The 26532-nt window shown below is 39.5% G+C and overlaps 2 protein-coding genes across 5 annotated transcripts in view; one reads left to right on the top strand and one right to left on the bottom strand.

Moving 5' to 3' along the window:
• The window catches only part of CPA3 (carboxypeptidase A3), a 31119-nt gene extending 26191 nt beyond the window's left edge, over window positions 1–4928 (top strand). The window contains exon 11 of the mRNA XM_049867815.1: window positions 4364–4928. Coding sequence (XP_049723772.1) covers window positions 4364–4551 — 188 coding nt within the window. The 3' untranslated portion in view covers window positions 4552–4928. The remainder of the gene's footprint in view (window positions 1–4363) is intronic.
• The window catches only part of LOC126066586 (vasodilator-stimulated phosphoprotein-like), a 521808-nt gene that overhangs the window by 433550 nt on the left and 61726 nt on the right, over window positions 1–26532 (bottom strand). For 3 of the 4 annotated variants that reach the window (XR_007515144.1, XR_007515143.1, XR_007515147.1), the window contains one exon: window positions 16886–17065. Coding sequence is in view for 1 of the 4 variants with exons in the window: in XM_049867820.1 (XP_049723777.1) it covers window positions 17049–17065 (17 nt within the window). In the remaining 3 variants the exon portion in view is untranslated. Of the gene's footprint in view, window positions 1–15132; window positions 17066–26532 lie in introns of those variants that run through there. The other variant, XM_049867820.1, reaches the window with a different exon arrangement.

Raw genomic sequence — 26532 nt, 5'->3', positions numbered from 1 at the left:
GAAAAGGTTGAGGAAACATTTTTTTAAATCCAAATTGCAGGGTGACCTCTGACCTTCAGAAAAAAAAAAATATGTTTGTAATTTGACCCTAAGACAAATACAGCAGAGAAGTTTAAAAGCATAGAATGTGAAACCAGGGAGAAAACTAGGAGATGAGCTAGTCCATGGTTCTCAAGCCTAGTGTCCAGTTAGAATTATCTAGAGGGGTTTAAAAAAACAAGGGTAACCAGGCCCTAACCCCAGAGATTTTGATTTCATTGATCTGAGTGGGGCCCAGGCACGGGCATTTTTTCAAAGTACCTCGAACCTATTCTAAGATGATGGGTTGAGAATCGTGATCTAGCCTAAACCTGTCATTTTATAGAGTGTGGAAACGAGATACTGAAAGAGTTTATCATTTGGGGGCAGAACAGGAACAAAAATGCAGCCCTCCAGATCAAAGTCAAAATGGTATACCTTCTATTTTTCCCCAAAGCAGCAAAATTTAGATGGCACAAAAACGTAAATAATGATTTTTAAAGATTGCGAAATCCTTATATTTGCATAGTGACAGCACACCCAATCCTTTACCTTCTTAGAAATAACTGAACACAGTACCTAGTTAGCAAGAAGAGTTATTTGAATTGGTTAAGAACCAAGTAGCTTGCATCATTAATACTGTCCATCTGTGAGTCAAATTATGAATTAAAAAGTTAACTTCAAAGTGTCCTTCTTGTTGCCTGCCCCATACTCCCAAATGGCTAGACCTGCTCCTAGTTCGCAACCCAGTACTGTCTTCACTACTCTGTAGCACTCTACACATCGAAAAGGAGAAAACCAAGACCTTGAATTTGTAGCTCACAACATCTAACACCCAAACTCTACCTCTTAAGAGACATTTAAACTGAGATCACAAGAAGGAGCAACAAACCTGCAGAAAAAAATATTTCGAAGTATGCTCATGTGTTTGAAACCAGGAAGTTTTGAATGTTTCTGGCTTGAGCTCTTGCTTCAGATAGAATTTTCACTAAGTGTTGATATAAAAGTACAGGTTACTATGTCTAATGCATGTCCACGATAGTTTTAACAAATGATACGCTTTTCTAGAAAGTGCTGTATCACAAAGGTAGAGGATGGGACATACAGGAGTCATCAGCATCACTTTATATGGATTCTTTTGGGCTGAAGCCAGATTCCTCATTAAATCAAAAACCAAACCTGTTGCCCCCAAGTCAAATCTGACTCACAGAAACCCTGTAGGACAGAGAAGAAACTGCCCCATAGGATTTCCAAGGAGCGGCTGGTAGATTCGAACTGCCGACCTTTTGGTTAGCAGCCAAATATCCAACCACGGTGCCGCCAAGGCTCCAAAAAACCTATTGCTGTCGAGTCGATTCCGACTCATAGTGACATCCATAGGGTTTCCAAGGCTATAAATCTCTATAGAAGCAGACTACCGCATGTTCCTCCCACTAAGCCACTAGTGGTTTTGAACCGCCGACCTTTCAGTTAGCAGTCAGTCCCTTTAACCACTGCACCATAACGGTAGGTGATTCCTCATTAGGTGGAGTTTTATTTCAACTTGTTTTGCTTACTTTACATCAAGTTCCCTGCACCTAACATTGTGCCTTGAAAGGAACAGGAAATGTTGTTTTTTAAATGTGGATGATATTAAGAATATATTGTCAACAACAACAAAAAAAGCATTACCTTGTAGAACTCAATGAAGACCTTGTAGTGTGTGACCTATAGATTGGTATATTACTACAGTTAGCAGCATGAACTCTGGAGAAAGGAGCCTGGGTTTGAGACAGAAGCCTGATTCCACCGTTGCTAGCTACGTTTCTTTGCACAGACTACTTAATGTTTCTGTACCTAAAGTGTCCTCATTTGTAAGACGGCACTGGATACCTATAAGGTCATGAAAGGAATTAATTAAATGAGCTAATATATGTAAAGCAATTAGAAGGGTGCCTGCTGTATGGAAAGTGATTGTTATTATATTTTACAAATATATACTCATAGTTTAGTGGGTACACACGGAGATAAGTAAAGGGCTAAATATCATGTTCAACAAATTAAATTCTGTAATGATGCAAGGCTGTATGTCCTTTGAGTAAAAACTTTGGATATTTTTATTTTATGTCTTAATATAGTTTTTTTTGCACATTTAAGGTTTAGAAGACAAAAAAGTAGCAGGATAAAAGAAAATGTATTGCATTCAACAACACCACACAATTATGAAAAATCACAAATGATATATGTTCTCAATCACCGCTATTAATCTTAATGAGAAATTTCACATAAAGCAAATCTCTAAAATGGAATATGCACGCTCTTTAACCCTTTGAAATCACAACAGTTTAGTTAACTGTAAAGGGCAAGCTGAGCAGCTAGAAAACAACCAAATTTATTAAAATGTCTAGCAGTCTCTAAATCATCATGCAAAACCCACGTCTTTTTTTACCCTACCTCCTTTTCTACGTATCTCTTACCTTTACGTGTTTTATTTCTACTGAGGCTAACCCAACCCTAGCTTAAAATGGCAGCCTTCTTGATCACCAAAGCCAGATCATATGCTCCAAAAACTCCCTGCAACATTTGACCCTGTTGACACCCGTAATTCTGGGCATTCCTTTGATTGACTTCCTTGACTGTACACTCTCTTGGCTTTCTTTTCCTTTTCTTCTCTGACTCTGCTGACTGCTTCTAACAGTAGACGTTTCCCAAAAATAAGGTAAACCTATAGATATTTCCCAAGATTCTTTCCTTGGGCCCCTTCTCTTGCTTCCATTTTTCCCACCGGGGAACCATACTCTGCCCCCACAGGCCAAAGCACCCCACTTGTCATCTAGAGGGACCAGGTGCCCAGCCTGGGAAAACACTTTTCATCCTTAAGAGATACCAGTAGGGATCAATGGAAGCCACAGCAGCACTAGGCAAACCAGCCAGACCAAAACAGCAATGTAAGGACTCTGAAAACTATACCGTTATCAGAACCACAGCCCACGAAAGTAGGCCACGCCTTCCATGCTAAAACTAGACAGAGTGACTGCCTGCTAAAGTGGAAACTTTATGGTAAGATTTAACACAATAGTCAAAATGTCTACAATATCATTAAAAATCCCATCATACCCAAAACGAGGAAAATCAAACTTAAATGAGAAAAGAAGATCAAGAGATACCAACACTTAGATGACTTACATGATTTTCAAAGTAACCACCACAAAATGTGATAAAAAGCAAATTAAGATAGCCTTGAAGCAAATGAAAAAGACAGAAAACCCACATCAAAGTACAAGATATAAAACAGAACCAAATGGAAATCACAGAACTGAAAAATACGGTAACCTGAACAAAAAAACTCACTGGAGGGGTTCAATAGCAGAGTGATACAATAGAGGGAAAAATCACTGAACTTGACTATAGAACAATAAAATTCACCAGATCTGAACAGAGAAAACATACTGGAAAAATGAACAAAGCTTCAGGAACCTGTGGCACAATAACAAAAGATTTAACATTCATGTCATTAGAGTCCCAGCAGGAGAGGAGAAAAACAGTGTGGTTGAAAAATATTTGAAGAAATAATGGCTGAAATTTTCCCAAAAACCAAACCCACTGCAGTAGTCGATTCCGACTCATTGCAACCCTGTAGGACAGAGCAGAACTGCCCCATAAAGTTTCCGAGGAATGCCTAGTGGAATCGAACAGCCAACCTTTTGGTTACCAGCCATAGCTCTTCAATACTACGCTACCAGGGTTTCCATATATAATATACATGAATGTAAAACCACTATATGTGTATTTGTTTTCAATCTTTTTACCAAATAATAACATCCTTAGTAAAATTTCATAAAAGTTGACTTGAAAATGTTGGATTAGGGGATTGAATGCTTCCTTAAAATAACTGATTTAAGCTTTTTTCATCTGTTAACTATAGAATAGTTTATCCTAATAATGTGAATAGCAAGAGATCTGAACTACAGACAAGAGGCAGTATAGCTTCTATATATGGCTTTCCTTGGTGGGTTCTCAGTGACCAGTGGCTTCTCCACACTTGGTTTCCTCTGCTGCTTGCATTCATTCGCTCCAACCACTTCCTCCTACAACAATGTGTACTCAGAGAATACAAACTCAATTTAGTACCGACCCAACCTAAATGTAATTTAAAGGACATAGCACATATTTAAAACGCATGGTGAATTCCAAAGCCAGGATTATTTTGTACATGACACTCTACTATTCAGACCAATACTCCCATTTATTACTGCAATTGACTATATGTGGAATTACTATCGCTAATTTTGCACCAGTGAATTTCGGTTTTGAGAGAATATTAGCATTTGTCTCTAATTAAATATTTATTGCTTATGTTTTGCAGACCCGACAACAGGCTCTTCTTTAGACTGGGCTTACGATCTGGGCATCAAACACACATTTGCCTTTGAGCTCCGAGATAAAGGCAAATTTGGTTTTCTCCTTCCAGAGTCTCAGATAAAGTCAACCTGTAAAGAGACCATGCTAGCCGTCGAATTTATTGCCAAGTATATCCTCAAGCATGCTTCATAAAGGATTATTCTCAGTTTGGGATAAGTCCATTAATCCATTTCTGTGCTTTCATGGAAACACAACTGTCAGCTATCCCCGGATGCAGTCTCCACACCACATGAATAGGTCCTTCTCTTGCTCGTCTGAGTATTATGTCATTTCTGTTTGCTTTTATTTGCATTTAGTAGCACCTTAACAAACTAGCTTCAAATGAATGCTTCTACCCACCTTTTCTTGCTCCAAGGAAAGTTTGAACTTAGCCGATAGTAATACTTTGAGTACTTTTGAAAGGTACTATATGCAGTGGCGACCAGGAAAGAAATGAAAACCTTCAATTTCTCCAGAATCAGATTATGGCCCGTTGGCTTCATCATTTTGTGTGCTGATATAATAAAAATAAAATGCATTTCAAAGTTTTAAAAATGTAACTTCTGCTTTTGAGAAACCGTATTCTCTGCATTTCTCTGTTAGTAATAATCACGTGTTTAGTGCCTTTCACTGAGTCTGTTAATAAGAAAGAGCATCTTCAATTTTTAAAATGTAATTTGCCAATATTTATCTCTATGTTGATTGAAGTAGATATTGTTTATATCTTCACAATAGCAAAAGGATGTTATAGCAGGAAATAAACTGGCTCATATAAAGGGAATCTCAGTGCTTTAAACAACCAATCCAGTTCTCACCAACGTAATACATTAAATTCAAAATAGTTGAATGTAACCTGCCATAATCGGAGGAAACCACCTGTCAAAACATCTCTTGGCAATTACAGACATAGTTAAGACAATCTTGTCAGCTCTGACCCCTACTTTCTCAACAGAAAAGAAGCCTGGAAATGTATACATAAGTTAGAGAAAATCGTGTTGGCCAAGAGCATTCAGAGTAACTTGTTACTTTTACACTGTCTACAATCCCATTTTTTAAGACAATTTTATAAAATACCACCCCCACCTCAACTCCTCAGTCCTTGATTATGTGACAATGGCATAATCTACTTTCCAGAAATTCTGAACTCAAATGCCCACTTCAAAGATGGCCAGAATTTGTGGGACAAGTAGCAAGTTCCTTGACTTCCCATAGACTTATTTCTCAGAACGCTCTGGATACAATTTTCGAGGATCCTGAAAGATACTGAGAAACCAAGTCAACAAATACCCAGGGATACTCCTCATGAATCCTTTAGAGAGCCGTTAAAAAAGGACACCATCAAATGTACAAATGGTGTTTCTGATAGTCACGAAGTAGGTAAAAATTTCCTGCACACAATTTTTGAGGGAAAACCAATACATGCTAACAAAATTGCTTTACAACTGGAGAAGGGGAAGGTGACAGAGTGCAGAAAGTAAAAGGCAAAACATTGTCGTTATGAGATTAAATCATTCTTTATACGAATATATATATCTATACCTAAATATTTAGCACTCCAAACTGGCTCAGAACATGGGAATATAAATTTTGTTCCATTAAGCGTGCTATATGGGAATTATACATTCATTCACACTTACTTCATCAACTGAGGAGAGGTTGAAATAAATTCTAACCCTAAAATTCATATAAAAAAAAATTCATATAAATATCTTTAATTCCACTGGATTTTTAGGGGAAGGAGATGGGGGATAGTCCCCAGTTGTTGAATACTGTCTTTTGTCCATCCAATATTAAGTTCATAAAAGACACAAAAGTTTCCCACACTACTTTATTTGACCTATGAAGTAGTTTTATATTTCTTTTCTCAGTTGAGGAAACCAACCTGAATGGCTAAAAAATAAAACATCTTAAAAAGGTTCTTTCTTATCCTGATTGCATAGTTTTTGAACGGCATCGTAGGGTATTTTGCTTCTTTGACTTCAAATGAATTAAAATAACTACGTGAAGAAAAATGTCTACATTAAAGTTTTAAAAAATCCTTCATTTTTTTGTATGAGAACATTTAAGTAGCCAATGCTACAATTCTTCCCTTGTCATTTCTCATTTATCGGTAAAAGGGCTTTGTAACCAATTTAGAAATTGTGCTGTCTCTAATGATATTCTTGACAATATATCTCATTTAAAAAAACTTCTAAAACCTCATTCCTTTTCTAATTTTCTTACTACCAAATACACTTGAAGAGCATTGTTTCATATTTTGAAAATTTATAATTTTATGTCAGTGGTCCATTGTCTGAGTCACATATCTCCATTACATGACAAAATTAAGCATCATATTGAATATTTTTACTAACACAAATTCATGAGTTTCCAGTGAGTATTCTGACTTCAGACTGATTTTAAAATATTACATCAGCGGTACCTTCTCCCACCCAACACACTGGATACATTCTATGACCACGAAATGCTAATTAGCTAGATGAACATCAGGCTCATAGACAAGAGTTTCTCCCTCTCATTTAACACAAACACCTACGCCTTTTTTTTTTAAGATGAAAAAACCAAGTAATCCCAGAGAAATTAACCATATGTCACTGAGAACACGTAAGTTCTCTGTATTTGCATAAAAAAAAAATTTTTTTTTACCCTAGCCTCCCTGTACTTGCAAAAATGCTTAAATTATTTTGACCATCCCAAATGGATGGGTGTTGGTTTTCCTGGCCATGGGAAAAGGTCAAAGACAGAGCATTCTCCTTGATTACACCATGTTGCTCTCATACTATAAACTAACATTTACTCTTGATGTAGAAGATGCAATGACAGTTTTTCTAAAGGAGAATATGTATTGGTCCCAAAAACCTACAATGAAGTATTGTAGTATTGAATTGATGTAGAATTTTCCAGGATATAATAATGCAAAACAAAAGTAATAACCAATCTTAGTTGACCATGTATCTATTTGGGTAACTCTAATAAAGTCCAGAAACTGTACCTGACCACCTGGACCTTAGAGACCAGAAGTTGCCCCGTCTCTAAGGTCTCTTTATTATCCAGTAATAGGATTCCCAATTTTGAACTGGGCACATGGCCACTCAAAATAAGGACTCTCTTTCCAAAAATACTTTGCAAATAGAAATGGTTGTTGGGCTGTTCTGGACATGGAGTTATAAGAGAAAGCATCATGTGGCAAAGTCTAGGAAGCTAACTTCAAAGACTTCTGACACACACACTTTGGACCTGCTTCATCCTTTCCTCCTTCCTTTTGGCTGGAATGCAATTGTGATGGCTGATGCTGAGCAGTTATCTCGGACCATAAGATGACCTTGGGAACTGAAGCAGAGAAAGTCATAGGAGGAGCCTGGATCTCTGCAGACTTCACGGAACAGAACTGTCAGTCAAGGCTTGAACCATCTGCCTTAGTACTTGAATGTGAGAAAGAAATGAAGGTTCACCTTGGTCAAGCCACTGTCCATTCAGATCACTGCTACTCCCAACCAAACTTAATCTTAACTGATGCAATGAGCCCAGAACAATTGGCATAATAATTCCAGATATGTCACGGATGGAAACCTTGCAAAATCACAGAGCTAGAAAGCAGGAGTTTAGGGACAGAATCCTGAATCTCCCTCCTGAATGATAACCAGCAAGGCACTTACCCATTCTTTGCCTCCATGCTTATCTCCAGGGGCAGTTTAACCAGTAAGCACGGTATGCACCGGTTTACCGTAAGCGAGGTATGGATGGGCTTAATTGTGCTTACTCGCCAATCTGTAATGCACGATTTTACCTGATTTTTACCATAAAGTGTATGTAGAAGGATACACAAAGTGGTGAAACCCAAGTGAAACTGTGTACTACAGATTAGTAAGTAAACATAATTAAACCTGTGCATACCTTGATTATTGAGTAATCCGTCCCAACTTATCTCCTGGATTTTTATTACTATTCAGATAATATATGCCTACCAAGTTAACCCACTGATCTTTCTTTTGTTTGTTCTTGAGACAAACGATACTTGCATTAAAGGAAGTTAGCTCAGAGGTTGCCTACTTGACGTAGATATTAGATGTCGCAGAAACGAATGGTACAGTTCCTGCTCTCAAGTGTGGTACTTCACGTAGACTCTGCTACGGATGGGATGCAAAGTGATGCTTGTCTGTGGGTCCATTCTTCTAGGTCCACAGTTTTCATCATATTCTTATAATGTGGGAGAGGGGGTTTTCTCAACTCCCAAGAGTTTAAGCACAAGTGAAAACAACACTCAACATAATTTGCAATAATATTTTCACACATAAAAGCAAAAATGAACTCTAACTCTAGGAAACCTCCTAAAGCTTGTATAAGAATTTACTTTTATTATTGTTAATTTCAGTGTTAATGTTTGCTACTACTGTTTTTTCACTGTCTTCACACACACAAAAATATATAAAGTTACTTCAAATGGCTATAAAAGATAAAACAGTTCCAACGATCAAAACCAAGACAATTAAATACGATTTTACAGAATGAGTAAATCCTGTCGATTTATTTGTTATAATATCGCTGACCTTATCAACGATGTAATGGTTTCATTGTGCACATTACAATTTTTAGATATTTTACTTTAAAAAAAATTAACTCAGAGAAATGCCAGAAGAAGCAGTGATCCGTCACCTAAAAAGCCCTCATGCAGTGGGAAAGCAATGATCCAGAGTTTAGGTTGCCTCTGGTTGCAGAGAACTACTACTTTGCATTCAACTGGTAGCAGGCAGAAAATTATAGGTGAAACTCTAATTTAGGGCAAAAAATACAGGGGTCCTTCCAAGCCAGAAGGTCTTATTATGTAAAAACACACTGAGAGCAATAACATTCTCTAAAGAGTGTGGCTCATATGAATACATGGCAATATTTCAAAGATTATGCCTTTACATTTTTTTCTCCTTTTTAACACAATTGCATTTTACGATTAAGATACCAAGCCATTTTTCTATAATGAGTCATAATAGCATCTTGAAAATTTCGGCAGCATACAGGCTACTGTCAGGATTTCCTTAGGCAAAGCTTTTGGGAGTCTCTCTTGCAATTCATTGTCACGAAATCCATTATACCAGGACAGATCTCCGCCTGCCTGAGTAACATCTAGCTGAGGTTATAATTCTGTTATAAAAATTTACTCTCACGTGAACTTAGCATAAAAGGTCTCCGTCCAGGAAATAGGAATAGAAATAGATATATTATCCCTTGAACTGCTTTTTGCTCACTTATCCTTCAATTACAAGCCATAAGTTCACTGGTGTCAAGAGAGGTTAAACCAGAAAAATGTAGAACAATTTCTGAAAGACGTGAGGGAAATCTGACACTTAACGTTCCAAATGCATTATTAGTGCCACGGTATCACTGAAGTGTGCAATTGATTCATTTTGTGGATTAAAGGCTTAAACGTCTATTAGTGAAACAAAGAAAAAAGCCCAGAAGTCTCATTCCCTATATAAAAATCAATTTCTTTTCTTATTTAAAAAAATCCCCAATCTCTTCTTTAAAAATCCGCTTTGCAAAACCAATTTCAGGAGGTAATTAAATTTTAATGGGGCAAAGAGGAGGGAGGTGAGAAGAAGTTTTGAGAACTGCAATCATATACTGACAGTAATGAGCGTGGGAAGAGTAACATTTGCATAAAAACTAGATAAAGTAAAGGAAACCCTGGTGGCATAATGGTTAAGATCTACAGCTGCTAACCAAAAGGTCAGCAGTTTGAACCCACCAGGCACACCTTAGAAACTTTATGGGGCAGTTCTACTCTGTCCTATAGGGTTGCTATGGGTGAGAATCCATCTGCATGTCTTCCTTTGATCACAAATGAACTCTATGAGACTGGGTGGAGGGAGGGTATGATTGTGCCCATTTTATGTATTTTAAGCTGTGGTTCAAAGTACTGAAATGCCTTGCATTTCATTGGAAATTAAAATGAGATCTTCACACTTCAAAGTTCCAATTCTTCTCATCTTGCCACACTGCCCACTGGTATTGACTACTCTGGTAGGCAGAAAACCAAAACCAAACCCACTGCCAACCAGTCAATTCTGACTCATAGCAACCCTGTAGGATAGAGTAGAACAGCCCCATAGAGTTTCCAAGGAGCAGCTGGTGGATTCAAAACTGCTGACCTTTTGGTTAGCAGCCATAGCACTTGACCACTACACCGCCAGGGTAGTGGTAGGCAGAGAGGTTGTCTAATTTATGAGTCATCAATTTAGGTTCTATTTAAAGTCAGAATTGACTCTATGGCAAAAGGGTTTTTAAAAGTTATTGTCATTGTTGTTACATGCCATCAAGTCGATTCCAATTCATGGAGCCCTCATGTGTGCACAGTAGATCTGCTCCATAGGGTTTTCAAGGCTGTGACCTTTTGAAAGCAGATCACCAGGCTTGTCTTCCAAGGCACCTTTTAATAGGTTCTAAACAACAACCTTTTGGCTAGTAGTCTTCATACTGACCCATGAGACTCTCTTCTGGATGATCTAGACCAACGATTCGCTCTTTGGGATGGTCTGGAGGGATCATTAGAGCCCAGATTGCTGGGCCGCACCCCTAGGGTTCTGAGTCAACAGTCTGAAGTGGGGCCAAAATTTTGTATTTCTAAGACGTTTTCACTTGAGGCTGATGATGTCCAGGAACCATATTTTGAAAGCTAGTGATAGAGAGTAATTCCAAAAGTACTTTTTATTTTTCCATGATTATTTATTTTTTCAATAATTTTAATGCTCTTTATTGAACTATGGAGTTTATTTGCAAAAATAATTAACTCATAGGTTTTACCTTTAATTAAAATCGTAGGCAAAACAAATTACAGATGAAATAAAGATATTTCCATTTGAAGTCCTCTCTTCTATAAGCATGTTTGCGAATAACAAAAATGGCTGCTTGAACACAGGTAGGAGATGGATGGATGGATGCGTGGGTGGGTGGGTGGATGGATGGATGGATGGATGATGGATGGATGGATGGATGCATGGATGGATGGATGGATGGATGCGTGGGTGGGTGGATGGATGGGTGGGTGGATGGGTGGGTGGGTGGGTGGATGGATGGGTGGGTGGGTGGGTGGGTGGATGGATGGATGGATGGATGGATGGATGGATGGATGGATGGATGGATGGATGGATGGATGGATGGATGGATGGATGATGGATGGATGGATGCGTGGGTGGATGGATGCGTGGGTGGGTGGATGGATGGGTGGGTTGATGGGTGGGTGGATGGATGCTGTCAAGCCAACTCCAACTCATGGCAAGCTTATGTACAACAGAATAAAACGTTGCCTGGTCCTGTGTCATCCTCATGATCACCAGCATGTCTGAGTCCACCGTTGTAGCTACCATACCAGTCAGTCTCACCAGGGGTCTCTCTCACCCTTGCTCGCCCTCTACTTCAACAAACATAATGTGTTCCTCTTTCAACTGATCCTTCCTGATGACGTATCCAATGCAAGCATGTGGGACAATGCTCTGTTGTGGTTCATAAGGTTTTCTTTGGCTAATTTTTGGAAGTAGATGACCAGGCCTTTCTTCCTAGTCTACCTTACTCTGGAAGTTCTGCTGACACCTATCCACCATGGTGACGCTACCAGTATTTGAAATACCAGTGACACAGCTTCCAGCATCACAGCAACATGCAAGCCACCAGAGTATGATAAACTGACAGATGGCTGGTGAAAAATGCAGATTTACACATTTCAAATCCATTAAATATTTTAAAAGTTTAAAAAAATATGCAAAAAATAAGTATAAAAAAGGGCTCTTGCTTTGAAATTGTATTGATGGTACGGATTTGAAGAGAACTGAATTAATCTATATTTCATTCATTATTTTTAAATTTTTATTTATCAATTTATTGAATTTTAAAAGGTCTTAGCTTTTTTAAATGTCCTACCCAAATCCATTTTTAGAAATTTTAAAACGTGACTTGTGGAGACCCAGGTTCACTGTGACTGTGTCCAACTAAGGAAATTAAGGTTTAGAGCCCTTGTAAAACTTCCCTTTGGCAGTGACTGGAAGCTTTCTTAATAGTAAAACAGAATAGCAAATTCTGTGAAAAAATTTTGCAGAAGTATTTTTGGAGTTCACAGCCCTTGTTTCACGAAGAGCTAAGGGGAGGATTCCAGCTGATACGACTCTCTGCCTGTCATATGAAAAACACAGACAGGGTAATGGGATAATCTGAGGACGTTCTCACGTGCAGGCAAGCCGTGCTGTTGCCACTCGACAAAGCTCAATTGTATCTGCTCCAATTAATCTTTTATAAAGATAGAAAATGAAGAAAAGGTAAGGAATATTGTCTGGGCCTTTCAGAAGAAGACTAGAAAGAAACGAATCAGGAAGAAAAAGTAATAAAATCTGAACTCCCTTCCACAAACCCCACCCTCCACCAGAACAATCTAAATGTTCTTTCTCTAAGCCTCATCTTAACCAACTGTCCACTTGGTCCACAGAAACAAGTCTCTGAGAAGAGTCAACCTTCCCCAGACCTTGGACCAGTGCAACCTCATTATTTGGGCATACTTTGTATAGTTTCTCAGAGTCCCCAGGTGGCACCAACAGGTAAGTGGTCAGTTAGTGATGGCTGTTGGAGTCTACCCAGCGGCATCTTGGAAGAAAGGCCTGGTGGCCAGCCTCTGAAAGGTCACAGCCTTGAAAACCCTATGAAGCAGCTCTACTTTGAGCACAGGAGGTCACCATGAGTCAGAATCAACTTGACAGCAACTGTTTTTCTTTCTTTCTTTCTTTTTTGGTTGGTGTATTCTCTATTTACCTACATATGTATTTGTTTTTTACTAAATAATTTTATAGAGGTCAAAGTCTTTTATTTCTTTATCGTATTTTAAACCAAATATGTTTCTGATATAAAACCTGAAGCACTAAATAAGAATACGGGAATACAGATTTAATACACAACAGATATAATAGAGAATACAAGGACTTTGAAGTCACTCAATGACATGTGTGAACACAGGCTTCCCCAGTTAACAGCCGTGGCCCATTGCCTCATCTGTGAAATGCAAATAATGGTATATCATGAGATTATTAAGAAGATTAAAAAAGAAGTATATAAAGTATAAGGGTGACTGTCCCAGTCTGCCCAGAACTGAGGGTTTCCTGGGACTCAGAATTTTCACTGCTAATACTGGGACGTCCCGGGCAAACCAGAATGGCTAGTCATCAAAAGTTGCCCTGATACGTTTTCTCGAGCAAAAATAAACAAACATCACGACTCTTTCCTCGCCTCTTCAAATTTTTGAGAAGTTATTTTCATCAGATAAAATATATTTATTAATACCTATCACTTTGCTATTACGTATTAAGTTCTTTGCATGGTTCACAGGGTATTCTCTAAATAAGCCATAACGGCTAAATGTCCTTGTAATTATCCCCGTTCTGACAGATGTCAAAATAAAGGCAGAGAACAGCTAAATGCCCTACAAGTTCACACAGCTAATAAAGAGTAGCACAGGAATTCAAATCCAAGCAGTCGGATTTTGTAATGTGTAAAGTAAGCTATTTCCACTCAAACTGTGGTCCTCAGAACAGCCTTGGCAGCACCTGGGAACCTGTCAGAAATGCAGAGAATCTCTGCCCCACCACCTGGCCCAGGTGAACCAGTCTCTGCACTGAATCACGGTGCTATATCTCCTTAGACTCTGACACCTGGGAAGTATTTAGAATCTTGAGCCATAGAGAATATTAGTAAACCTCATTCTGCACTCCTATCTTGAGAGATGACAGTTCTGAAGCCCAGGACATCTTAAAGCTGCCCAGCGACTTTGTGTGGAAGTGGAAGCCCCGGTGGCACAGTGGTTAAGAGCTCAGGCTGCTAATGAAAAGGTCCACCCTTCGAATCCACCGGCCCACTTGCTGGCTGGCACACAACAACAACAAAAGTAGAGCTCCTGAAATCCACCCGACTTTGAACTAAGAAGTAAACTTAAAAACACTGCTCCAGTAAACTTCAAACTGAATAAATCCAAGCAGTATTTTATAAAAGCACAGGACTTTTTCTCTTCAAAACAAACCTGCTTAAAATATGACCCAAACTATACCTTTTTCTAATACGAATGAATAGGCAAGGGCTGAGGGGCAGAGACCAAAATATAAAAGCATTTTGAAAAGTAACTTTGCGCTGATCTACTTTTTGTGCTGTTCCAGCTTATGGCTCTCACAGAAAACTGAACACAGAAGAAAAATTCATAATTAGGAGACTTGCTTATGGTTAGCACGGATTTAGAATTTTAAATATGAATATAAATTAACAAGTATTTAATGTTCTTTTCAAAAACAAGATCTCAGCAGTGCCAGTTTATCAAGGACTGTTACCAAAAGCTGAACGCGCCACAATAAAATGTCATTCCGGGTGACAGCCAGACACAAAGTCAGAAGTGATGAAGTCATTATCGCTCGTTCGATTAAAAGCACTCAGTCTCAGTAACAACGCAGACCCAGTTCAGAGTCACAGCTTCAACCTATCAGAGTAAATATTTTATGTGCCAAAATATGTTGGGTACACAGTCTGTACCAAATTGTGTCTTTAATTAGCTGCACTTCATCAGATGCCTTTATACCAAGACTATCTCTTCTATGTGACATTTATTTTTTTTCCATATAAAGTGAACAAAATAGTCACTGAAAACAACTGCAATTAGGGAAATAAGACGATTATTCCGCCTTCAAAATTCCTCAGCTTAAGTCTAAATATTTTGTTCATAGTGTTACTTTAAAAAAAAAAAGCATAAATATCTTTTTTTTCCGTTAACTGTAAACTGGAATTTTTTAAGGCATAGTTGCAGGTGTGTCATGATAGACATGTTGGACTAGGGGACAGCTCTCACTTCTGGAGCTCCTTGGCAGGTGCTTTATGGCATGATGTTATTTAGTCTCCCAACAATGCTATCAGGCAGGTACAATCAGCATCGTTTAGAGGAGGTGCTCAAGGCTCAAAGAATCTAAGAAAATCACCCACAGTTTTCAACACAGTGGCAGCATTAGGATTTGAACCCAGATCCAAGGCCCAATTACTACGCCTTCCAAGAGTGATCATAAGTCCCGTGGGACAAACATTCAAAGCCTCTGGAGCTGAGTGTGGAGCTTTTTCCATCTAACAAGTGGGAGTTTACACAGACAACACAGGCTCACGAGGAATGAGTAAACAAAAAAACAGTTTTAAAAAAAAAAACAGTTGCCACTGAGTCATCGAGTCAACTCTGACTCATGTGTGTCACAGTAGAACGGTGCTCCATAGGGCTGTCAATGACTGACTTTCTGGAAGTAGATCTCCAGGCCTTTCTTCCAAGGCACCTCTGGGTGAACTCAAACCTTCAGCCTTTCAGTGAACTGCCGAGTTTGTTAACCATTGGCACCACCCGAGTGTAAAGGAAGGTGTAACGCTCCTCCCCTCCAGACTTAAACCCCTACCCTCATCTCATCATAGCCCAAGGGAAAGCACATGGTTACAGCTCTCCCCAAGTGACGAAGAAGAAGGTAGGCATCACTCCACAGGGTGTGAGTCCACCCAGGAGCTGGTCAGATTATCCAGCCAGGGCAAGGAGAGCAATTCTCCCCAGTAAGTTCCAGCCCACGTGATAGCAGTGGCTGGGACCCAAGAGCATACACTGTAGTGCATTAGGCTGCCCCAGGGAGAGAGCCACCAGTCTGCCCCGTAATGGGTCCCACTGCATCCATGGATCTTATCCAGAGCTGCCCACACTCAGAAACTGATCTTCCCACGCAAGGCAACCCACCGAGCCTCTCCAAGAACACTGCTAAAGGTCAGTCACCTGCTTACTCTGCAAACACAGCATTTAGAACCAAAAAGACTAACCAAACCCACTGCTGTCGAGTCTATCCCAACTCATAGCAACCCTACAGCACAGGGTAGAACTGCCCCATAGGGTTTCCAAGGCTGTAAATCTTTACGGAAGCAGGCTCCACAACTTTCTCCCATGGAGTGGCTGGTGGGCTCCATTGGCTGACCTTTCCCTTAGCAGTCAAGCACTTAACCACTGCACCACCGGGGCTCCAAAAGCATTTAGACCTACCTTCAAATATCGACCCGATCACCAAGCTGTCTGCTCTTAAGACCTATAGGCTTCAACTAACCTAACATACAGTTGGGCAACTATGGGAAATAAGTTCACATTACAAAGTGGCATCTGTTTGGGAGTCCCAGGCTCCAAAATGAGTGTGTTCTAACCGCACTTATCAAGACAGCTCCCCCAATTCAAATTCCACCCATTCTTCTGGGCACTACGCAGACCCAGCCTCCTTGTGGGGCCTTCTGGAGGAGGCTCCAGCCCGAACGAGTACTTCCCTCTCTAATTTCTCGCAGAGTTTGAGTCACCGGCTTTGGGACATAATCATTAGCTGGCCCTTCTGTAGAGTTGCCCCCAAGCATGCCCCTAACCTCCTGGAGATCAACCACTATTGCATCAACTTCTTTTTTATTCCCCACAGCAACTTACAATCTGTGACGTAGTGGAGGACAAGGCTGAGGCAGGCAGGTGGTTTCAGCAGGTCTCCTGTGGTGGCAACGCCTCAGTGGAGCGACCACAGTCCAGAATCTGACACGTGGGAGTGTGATCGGGAGCGAACAGGCTCTGCCTGGGGGATGCACGTCACTCGGCCTCACCGGGGACTGACATCTACATGAGAGAGCCAACAAGGATGCAGAGTGAACCAGGGAATAGAGAGTAGACAGGGGCAACTTATCCAGTAGGCAAAGTAAGCACAGTGCTTACCTTGCTTACCAGATCATCTGTAGTGAACAATTCCACATTTTTTCACCACGTCAAAGATTCTGCTTCTAGGTATGGCTGGCATTTGTGTCTCTCTCAGCCCCACAGCACCTTCATACAGAATCAAAGCCTCTTTTCAAATTTACAATCCCTGACAAGGGCAGATGACCCAGTAAGCAAGGTAAGCACGGGCTTACTTGCGCTTACTTACAGATGTGGTGAAACCCATGTGAAATTGTTTACTACAGATTATCTGGTAAGCAAGGTAAGCACTGTGCTTACCTTGCCTATTGGACAATCTGTCCCGAAGAGTAGATATACTTGGGATGGAGGTAAAGCATCCATCCCAAGCAGCTGTTTAAGGGGCAGAAATTTAAAGAGGCTTGGGAGAATAAATGCTGTTTTAATCTCATGCTAAGTCTCGACTTTTTGCATTTTGACCTGCCAAGTAATATGGAGAAAACAAACCCGCGTACTCCATTGCCGTCAGTTCGATTCTGACTCATGGCAATGCCACGTAGGTCAGAGTAGAGCTGTGCTCCGTGGGGTTTTCAATGGCTGATTTTTCTGAAGCAGATCGCCAGGACTTTCTTCCAAGGCTCCAATGGGTGGATTCAAACTGGCAACCTTTCAGTTAGTAGCTAAGCGTATTAACCGTTTGTGCTACCCAGGGACTCCAACACCAGCAGAGTGCTTCTCAGTAGCCTTCCTTTTGTCTTCATCATTTCCCTTTCCTTTCATTCAAAAAGATATGGGTATCAAGGTAAAGCGAGTTTCCCTGGAGTGTGGCCTGCGCCGTCTTTTATCTCCTTTGGATCCGGGGTCCCTGCGCCTGACAAGCTCCTCGATTAGGGAAATGTCAAGGACCTTCTTCCAGAGCCAACAGAGAGAAAGCCTTCCTGTGGAGCTGAGGCCCTGATTTTAGACTTGTAACCTACTAGACTGTGAGAGAAATAAAATTTTGTTTGTTAAAGCCATCCATTTATGGTATTTCTGTTACAGCAGAACCAGGTGACTAAGACACCACACCTATTCAATCTGTATGCTGAGCAAATAATTCGAGAAGCTGAATTATATGAAGAAGAACGGGGCATCAGGATTGGAGGAAGACTCATTAACAACCTTCGTTATGCAGATGACACAGCCTTGCTTGAGAAAGTGAGGAGGACTTGAAGCACTTACTGATGAAGATCAAAGACCACAGCCTTCAGTATGGATTACACCTCAACATAAAGAAAACAAAAGTCCTCACAACTTGATCAATAAGGAACATTGTGATAAACGGAGAAGCCATTGAGGTTGTCAAGGATTTCATTTTACTTGGATCCACAATCAACACCCATTGAAGCAGCAGTCAAGAAACCAAAAGATGCATTGCATTGGGCACATCAGTTGCAAAAAACTTCTTTAAAGTGTTGAAAACCAAAGATAACACCTTGAGGACGAAGGCGCCTGACCCAAGCCATCACGTTTCCAATCACCTTATATATGCACGCGAGAGCCGGACAATGAATAAAGAAGACCGAAAAAGAAAAAAAAAAAAAAAAGATATGGGTATCTCTGCTTTTCTTCAGGGTAACTTGGAAATAGGGGAGGGGGGAGTAAATGCCCCCAGGGGTAAAGTTAATGCCCCAAAGTACAAACCTTCAACCTGCTTCCAGAAACTGCTTCTTAAGTCAGCTCTCTCTGCACCCATGTCTCAGGCTCTATGCCCGGAGAACTCAAACTAAAACAAAAATGAAGTCAGGAGAAATTATCAAATCACCTAGACTAGATAGGCTTGTGTAATTAATTCAGGCATTGTCCAGGACTATCATTAAGGCCTGAAGTGTCAATTTGTCAGAAACTTTTTGCTGACTGTGAACAGCAGCTACTAAATTTCCAGCGACATGCGATTCACTGAGGAAAATAATAAAAACACTTTTAGTCAAATAGAAAATGTTGAAGGAACTCCAGCGTTCGTTGAAATTATAGCATCAGTGCTGGAGGTGCCAAAGAGATTGAGATCATGACTCAGGTGATAAAAAGCAGCACATCTCTGCAAAGCTATGCATAGTTGCCAATGACAGTGTGACTGTTGTGGTTATTTTTTAATAGATTTTGTTTTTTTAGAGGAGTTTCAGGTTTACAGAAAATCCTGCAGATAGTACAGAGAGTTCCCATACACTCCATTCTTCCCCACCCGTCCCCACACACACACCTTTTCTCCTTTTAGTAAAGCCTTTTGTAAATGTGGTGCATTGTTACAAGTGATGAGCCAATATCGTATATTAACTAAAGTCCACACAAGGGACCAGTCCCTGGAGGAGAATATCATGCTTGGTAAAGTAGAGGGTTAGTGAAAAAGAGGAAGACCCTCAATGAGATGGACTGCCACAGTGGCTACAACAATGGGCTCAAGCGTAACACCAATCATGAGGATGTCATAGAACCAGGCAGTGTTTCTCTCTGTTATACACAGAGTTGTTACGAGTCAGAACCGACTCAACAGCACCTAAAAACAAATAACAACAGCATGGTTTACATTAGGGTTCGCTCTCTGTGTTGAACAATTGTACGGTTAACAAAGGCATAGCACCATATGTCCACCTTTACAGTATCATACAGAATAGTTTCACCGCCCTCAAAACGCCCTGTGCTCCACTTTTTCACCCCTCCCCCCGCCAAACCACTGGCAACCGCTGATCTTTTCACTGTCTCTAGAGTCTTCCCTTTCCAGAATGTCATATAGTTGGAATCATACAGGATGTAGCTTTTCATACTGGCTTCTTTCACTTAGCAATATGCATTTAAGATTCCTCCATATCTTTTCATCGCTTGATAGTGCATTTTTATCGCTAACTGATACTCCATTGTACAGAGGTACCACAATTTGTTTCTCTATTCACCTACCGAAAATCTTGGTTGCTTCCAATTTTTGGCAATGATGAATAAAGATGCTATAAACATTCATGGGCAGGTTTTAGGTGGACACAAGTTTTCAGCTTATCTGAGTACATACCCAGGTATGCAATTGGTAGATCCTATGGTAAGCCCGTGTTTATTAGCTCTGTAAGAGACTGCCAGACTGTCTTCCAAAGTGGCTGTACCATTTTGCAGTCCCACCAACCTTGTATGAGAGTTCCTGCTGCCCCACCTGCTTGCCAGTATTTGGTGTGGCCAGTGGTAGTTTGTTACATTTAATTTTAAATTGCAAAATGGCACTTGAAAATGAAATCTTTTCCGAAGATGTTATCATATGTGCTCAGAAAACACAGACGGATCGCCACTGAGCTAGCTACAAGTCTGCTAGGACAGACACGTGGGAGCCCTCCACAAACCACCAGTTAGGTTAGATTCTGATACTTCTCAGGAACACATATTACGATGGGTAAAAAACAAAATCGTGGATAAGGGTAGAAACTGATGGCATGACTGAACAATTGCAAATCCTCAAACTCACAACACCCATAACATTTAAAGACTCGCTGAGGATGGAAGAGGAGTGGGTTGGCACCTGGTAAAATAAAGAGACAAGCAAAACTTACAGAAAAGGTGTTAGCAACTTGGAAGAAAACCAGGAGATAACAATGGAGCACTCTTTTTAAGAAATGATCCATCACCAATGCTCCTGATGCCTCCTGATGAGTGGGAAAATATGGGCACTGATGCCTCTGAAAGGAGCCCTAGTGGCACAGTGGTTAAGTGGCTCGGCTGCTAAGCAAGAGGCCGGTGGTTAGAACCCACCAGCCGCTGATCAGGAGAAAGAAGTGGCAGTCTGTTTGCGTAAAGATTACAGCACTGGAAACCCTATGAGGCAGTTCTACCCTGTCCTACAGTGTCACTATGAGTCGGAATCAACTTGATGGCAATGGATTTGGTTTGGTTTTAGATGCCTCTGAGTGGAAAAATGATTCACAAGAGCAAAATTCTGAATGTGAAGTTATTTTTGGAAGAACTTAAAGTTATCATGCTCATATTTGCATTTTATGTCTGTACAATTGTAATATATATTTTTTTACTCCAGTCTGAATAAATCTAAGAGAATCTTAAAAGTATAAAATGAAATTCTTAGGGATAAAAAATATTTTTAATTATTAGTAGCATTTTTTTTCTTTCTTACTGACACCATTGATGGTCTCTTAAATTCAATAAAATATGGTAAGTGCTTACAAAATTATTGGAAGGTCTGGGGGAGCAAAGATCAAGGAAAACCAACCACTAACTTTCAGAGGTCCGAAGTCTGAAGAAATCACAGAAAACCTCTGCTGACGATCCCAGCTGCCTACAGCACCAAAGCCAAGTTGAAGAATGCCCAGAAGCCAAAGCAAACTTCATGACTGCCATTTATCTGCTCACCTACTGGCAGAGAATAATACCTTCTGCTAATTTTCCATTTTCATATGTCATGTAAGTGATTCTCATTAACACAATCTAACCCAGAAGCCTGTAGGCAAGGGATTCTGGGAAATCTTGTTCCCAGGCATCTCTCCTGATGGGGATGACGGTGAATTAACAATAGACAATCTGCACAATTGCATTGAGGATTGTGATCCGCAACGTCCCTGTTCTCAATTCTTCACTCCCTCCTGAATAGAATTACACATCCACACTCTTTCCCATGAGACTTTGCAGTACCTCCCGGCCCACTGATGTTGGGCTTGGCCATGTGACTTGCCGGGACCAATGGGATGTTAGCAGGCATGCCACAAGCAGAGGCTTTAAACGTGCTTGCGTGGCTTCACCTGCCTGCTTGCACTCCAGTGATCTGTCAAAACAAGAACATACAACAGAAAGCTGCTGGCACTGAGGACGCCAACCTGAACCCAATCCACAGCCCGGAGCCAAGGTCAGCCAACCCTGGAGTCCAGCTGAGCCACAGACAACTCACAGACTCGGGCAGAAAAAGAATGTTTGTTGTGGAAGTCCCTGAGATTTTGACATTGTTTATTATGCAGCAGAGATTATTGATACAAGGGTTCAATGTGATAGTCATGTACAGTACCTATAATGGTGCTTTGCACATAGCGACCATAAATATTTCAGAAATCTCGTAAATTATATTGTACTATAAAATGTAAGTAACACCTTTGGAGTGTTTGTTTAAAGATATATCTGTGCAGGTATGAAGTGCTGCATGATCCTGAATATGGAAAACAGTCATATTTTTGCATTTTTCTAAACAAAATTAAATCTAGTTTGAGCACCAGGTACTAGGGTTGGCAAGAAGTCTGACAGCTGTCCTTTCTCCAGCCCTATCCCCCTCCCTTGCATAATACAAAACCCTGGGTCTTGGCTTAGTTCCAAGTAGGGGGGGAGGGGGAAGGACACAGGCTTTCCCACAACTTATGAAAGTAATTACAAATTTCAAAAAACATTTCGTACCTTTCTGGGACACCTAAGACCCCAGACCCCAAAATTGATGGGTAACACAAGTTCTCTATATTGCTAGTCCCTCTTGAGGGAGTAAACGTCATCCATTGGCCTAATTTATATTTATATCCTTAATTACTTAAATTAGAATTAGAATTAAAAGGATTTTACAGGGCTATTTGGAAGTAATAGTGGTTTGAAAAAAAAACAGAAGATGGTCTATCACCATTTTAATTTAATGTATCCTTAAAAAATGTAATCAGAGTAGTTTGAAAAGACAGAAGAGGATTTGTCTTAAGTGATATACAAGTTTGCGCATATGCAATTAAGTATACATCAGAATAAGTGTATAGAAAACCATTCAAAGAACGGCATCATTCTTTGTAGGGCAATTTGGCAATACTTATCAAGAGCTATAAAGTGTTTATATTCCTGGACCTTGTAATCTCATTCTTAGGAATAAATTTAAACCAATAAATCAAAAGACAAAAGATATATCTATAAAGATTTTATACTCTTATTTCTAGTAGTGAAAATAGTCTAAACATTCCACAATAAAAGAAAGGTTTAGTAAATTTTAGTACGTAAATTTTATAGACTATCAGGCAATATTTTAAAAATAAATGCTGTAGAACCATAAAAATAAGCAGAAAGAATAAGCCAAAGGAAACATGCTCAAAATAGTTAGGTGAAAAAAACACAGCATAAAAAACATGACTGTATGTGGATCATGGTTAAAAATGGAACACAGACAAAAAAGCTTGGGTGCAGTATTATACATCTAAGTTTATAAAACTCCTTTTGTAAAAATAAAACCAGCAAACAAAATTATAAGCTACTTTGTGCTGGGGAAAAAAAATGTTGGTTCCTATAAAGGGTTGCAAAGGCTGGTAGATCATTTCCACATTCTACTAGGGAAGGTGAATAGTTACTGTTACCGGCTTTTTCCCCCAAGACCAACCAAAGATACCAAGAAAGGCATGAGAAATTCCAAAAATGAAGACAGCTAGCAGTTTTGAACTGATGTGGGACGGAAGGAGTGACTTTGCCAGCAAAGAGGCAACTCAATAGAGCATCTGTCATTGTTTGGTGCCATCCAGTGAATTTTGACTCTTAGGATCCCACATGACAGAGAACTGCTACCTAGGCATTAAAAAAAAAACAAAAAACCCATTGCCATCGCATCAATTCTGACTCGTAGTGACCCTATAGGACAGAGTAGAACTACCCCATAGAGTTTCCATGGTGGATTTGAACTGCTGACCTTTTGGTTAGCAGCCAGAGCTCTTAATCACTACACCACCAGGGTTTAACATAGAGAGGATAAAATAGAAACTGTGCTGTTGGGACAAACAGTGCACAGCTATAACTACAGCAACTCAGACCTTTGGTCTAAGGGATCTCAAGGGTAAGAGAAAATCAATGGCAAAAGCCACTGTGAGGTGCCGTGAAAAACAAGGCAACTGACTTTAAGAAGCTGCTATGCTGCAGAAACCTCCCCACCAAAAGCTGTTCTTCCCTGAGAAGAAAAGAATAAGCAAAGCCCTGCCCTGGGTTCTTGTTGAAGGGTGAGGAGTGACTGATTCTGGTTTTCCACCGCCTGGGCTTCTCCACACTAGTGCTCACGCACGCACCCTGGCCGCACATCCTGAGCCAACTGTGAGCTGGAGACCAGGGTCTGGCCTTGCTCCACATGCGCTGCCTGGCAAAGTAGAACATATCCCCTGGGAAAAGAAGCCCACAGGCCAAAAGAATAAGATATTTGAGGAGCATAATTATCTGGATTTCAGGTTCTATTGGGAGCAAAAATACTTAAACCAATTAATTTTAAATCAGCTTAAGTAAACATACTAAAAGAAAAAAGGGAAGAATGTATCAGTATAAAAGAAAAAAAAATACATAAAAAGAGCCAAGCAAAAACACTAAAGGTAAGATTATAATAGTTGAAATAAACCACACAAAGATAAGACACAATTAAAAAAAAAAAAGTGGGGAGGGAGGGGAGGCACAGCTAAGAAAGAAGGAAAGATCAAATAAGTGAAAACTATAAAAGAAAAATCAATAGATATGAAGAATAGAAAAGAAGTGCTAAAATCCTAATGGCAGAAATTGCAGAAGAGAGGAAACTAAAAAAGACAGGAGTAAATATTTGGAGAAATAAGGTAGGTAAATTTTTCCCTATGTTTTGAAAAGGCCTAAGACTGAAAAAGCCACCAAAATATCAAAAGGAAAAAGAAGGGAAAACCTACCCCTCAACACATGACCCTAAAATTTAAGAATAACAAGGACAAAGAAAATTCTAAAAGCTAGCAAAAAGGAAAGACATCGTACAAAGGAATAAGAAACAAATTATTCAAAAGCAACAGTGACATCACGAAAGGAGAGACTGGAAGGGCTGACTCATTAGGGGGAGAACAAGTGGGAGAACGGAGTAAGGTGTATATAAACTTATATGTGACAGTCTGACTTGATTTGTAAACGTTCACTTGAAGCTCAATAAAAGTTTAATAAAAAAAAAAAGGCAACAGTGACAGCTAGAATACAATAGAAGTGGAATTTCCAAAGTATTGAAGGAAAAAAAAAAAAGAAAAACTTAGAATTCAGAATTTTATGTCCATCCCAAATATCAGTCAAATCTAAGTGCTTATTAATATATTCCCAGGCATAGAAGGCCTCAGAAGGTTTGCCATGCAAAGACCCATGTTGAAAACAGCATGGAGATAAAACTCTTAAATAAGGAAGAAACAAACACAAGAGATGTTGCAAGTGACATATGAAAAAAAGTGGGGTGTCAAATACCACCTTGGTAAAGTTGGTTGCCATCTTAGAGAGAAAGCTATTGCCAAAGGAAAATAGGAAACAAAATCATAATAAGCACTATTTAAGAGTTTTTATATACTATCAGTATTTCGAAGGTTGGATATGAGAGAAGGGACAAGGAATGTGAGAACATGCTAAAACTGTGTTCCTCAAAAGCCACTCTGCTACTGCTGGTCTATGAGCTATTTGTCATCAGTCTTTGACAAGCTGTGGATCTGACATCAGAATGTATATCAACTACCTCACTAAACACACTGCCTTGTTCAGCTGACGCGATTTTCACATAAAGACTCTCTCAATGAAGGCAGCAGAGATTTAATTTACATTCTGGCATGAGGTCCTTATCTCAATGTGGATCAGTAACAAACAATTGCAGGGTCTGAATTTTGAGCAGATATAGCTATCAATTTAAAGGAGAGAGAAGTGGTAGAAGAGATTAAAAATAAATAAAAAAGAAATAATAAGGTGAGATATTTGAAACTGGTTTGAATATATTAATAATTACCATAAATGAATATGGACTAAACTTTATTAGATAAAATTCATAAATTGGATTTTATTAAAATAAAATATGCTCTGTATAAAAGACATACATAACGCATAAACACAAATAGGTTGAAGCAAAAAGGGTAGAAAATGACATCAAGCAAATACAATTGGAAGTTGTTGTACCTATATTAGTAACAAATGAAATAAACGTTAAAGTAAAAAATTTTTTTAAGGGACAGAAAATTCAATTCACTGCATAATTCAAATCTCCAAGAAGATACAAAAATTTTAAATACATATGCACCTAGTAAAATTGCATTGAAGTATGTGAAGCAAACGTTTTTGGACCTGCCAGCAGAGAGTAATAAACCCACCCTATACACACGTCTCTCAATTGTTGTAAAGTCAAATAGACAAAAAAGTCAGCAAGAATATACAAGATCTGAATTAAACAACTGAAAAACAAGACCCAAAGACAAATATTGAATTCTGCATTCAAGAATTACAATAATACATTTTTCTCAAGTACATATGTCTATTTATAAAAGTTTATCATTAACAAGGCCTAAAGAAAATCTCAATAATTTTACAAAATGTTGCTGTTGTTAGGTGCCACTGAGTCGGTTCCGACTCATAGCGACCCTACGCACAACAGAACAAAACACTGCCCAGTCCTGAACCATCCTTACAATCCTTGTTATGCTTGAGCTCGT

The sequence above is a fragment of the Elephas maximus genome, chromosome 23, assembly GCF_024166365.1.
Source record: "Elephas maximus indicus isolate mEleMax1 chromosome 23, mEleMax1 primary haplotype, whole genome shotgun sequence".
Taxonomy (NCBI): Eukaryota; Metazoa; Chordata; class Mammalia; order Proboscidea; family Elephantidae; genus Elephas; species Elephas maximus.
The sequence above is the reverse complement of the archived record's forward strand: the minus strand, read 5'-3'. Positions and strand labels throughout refer to the sequence as shown.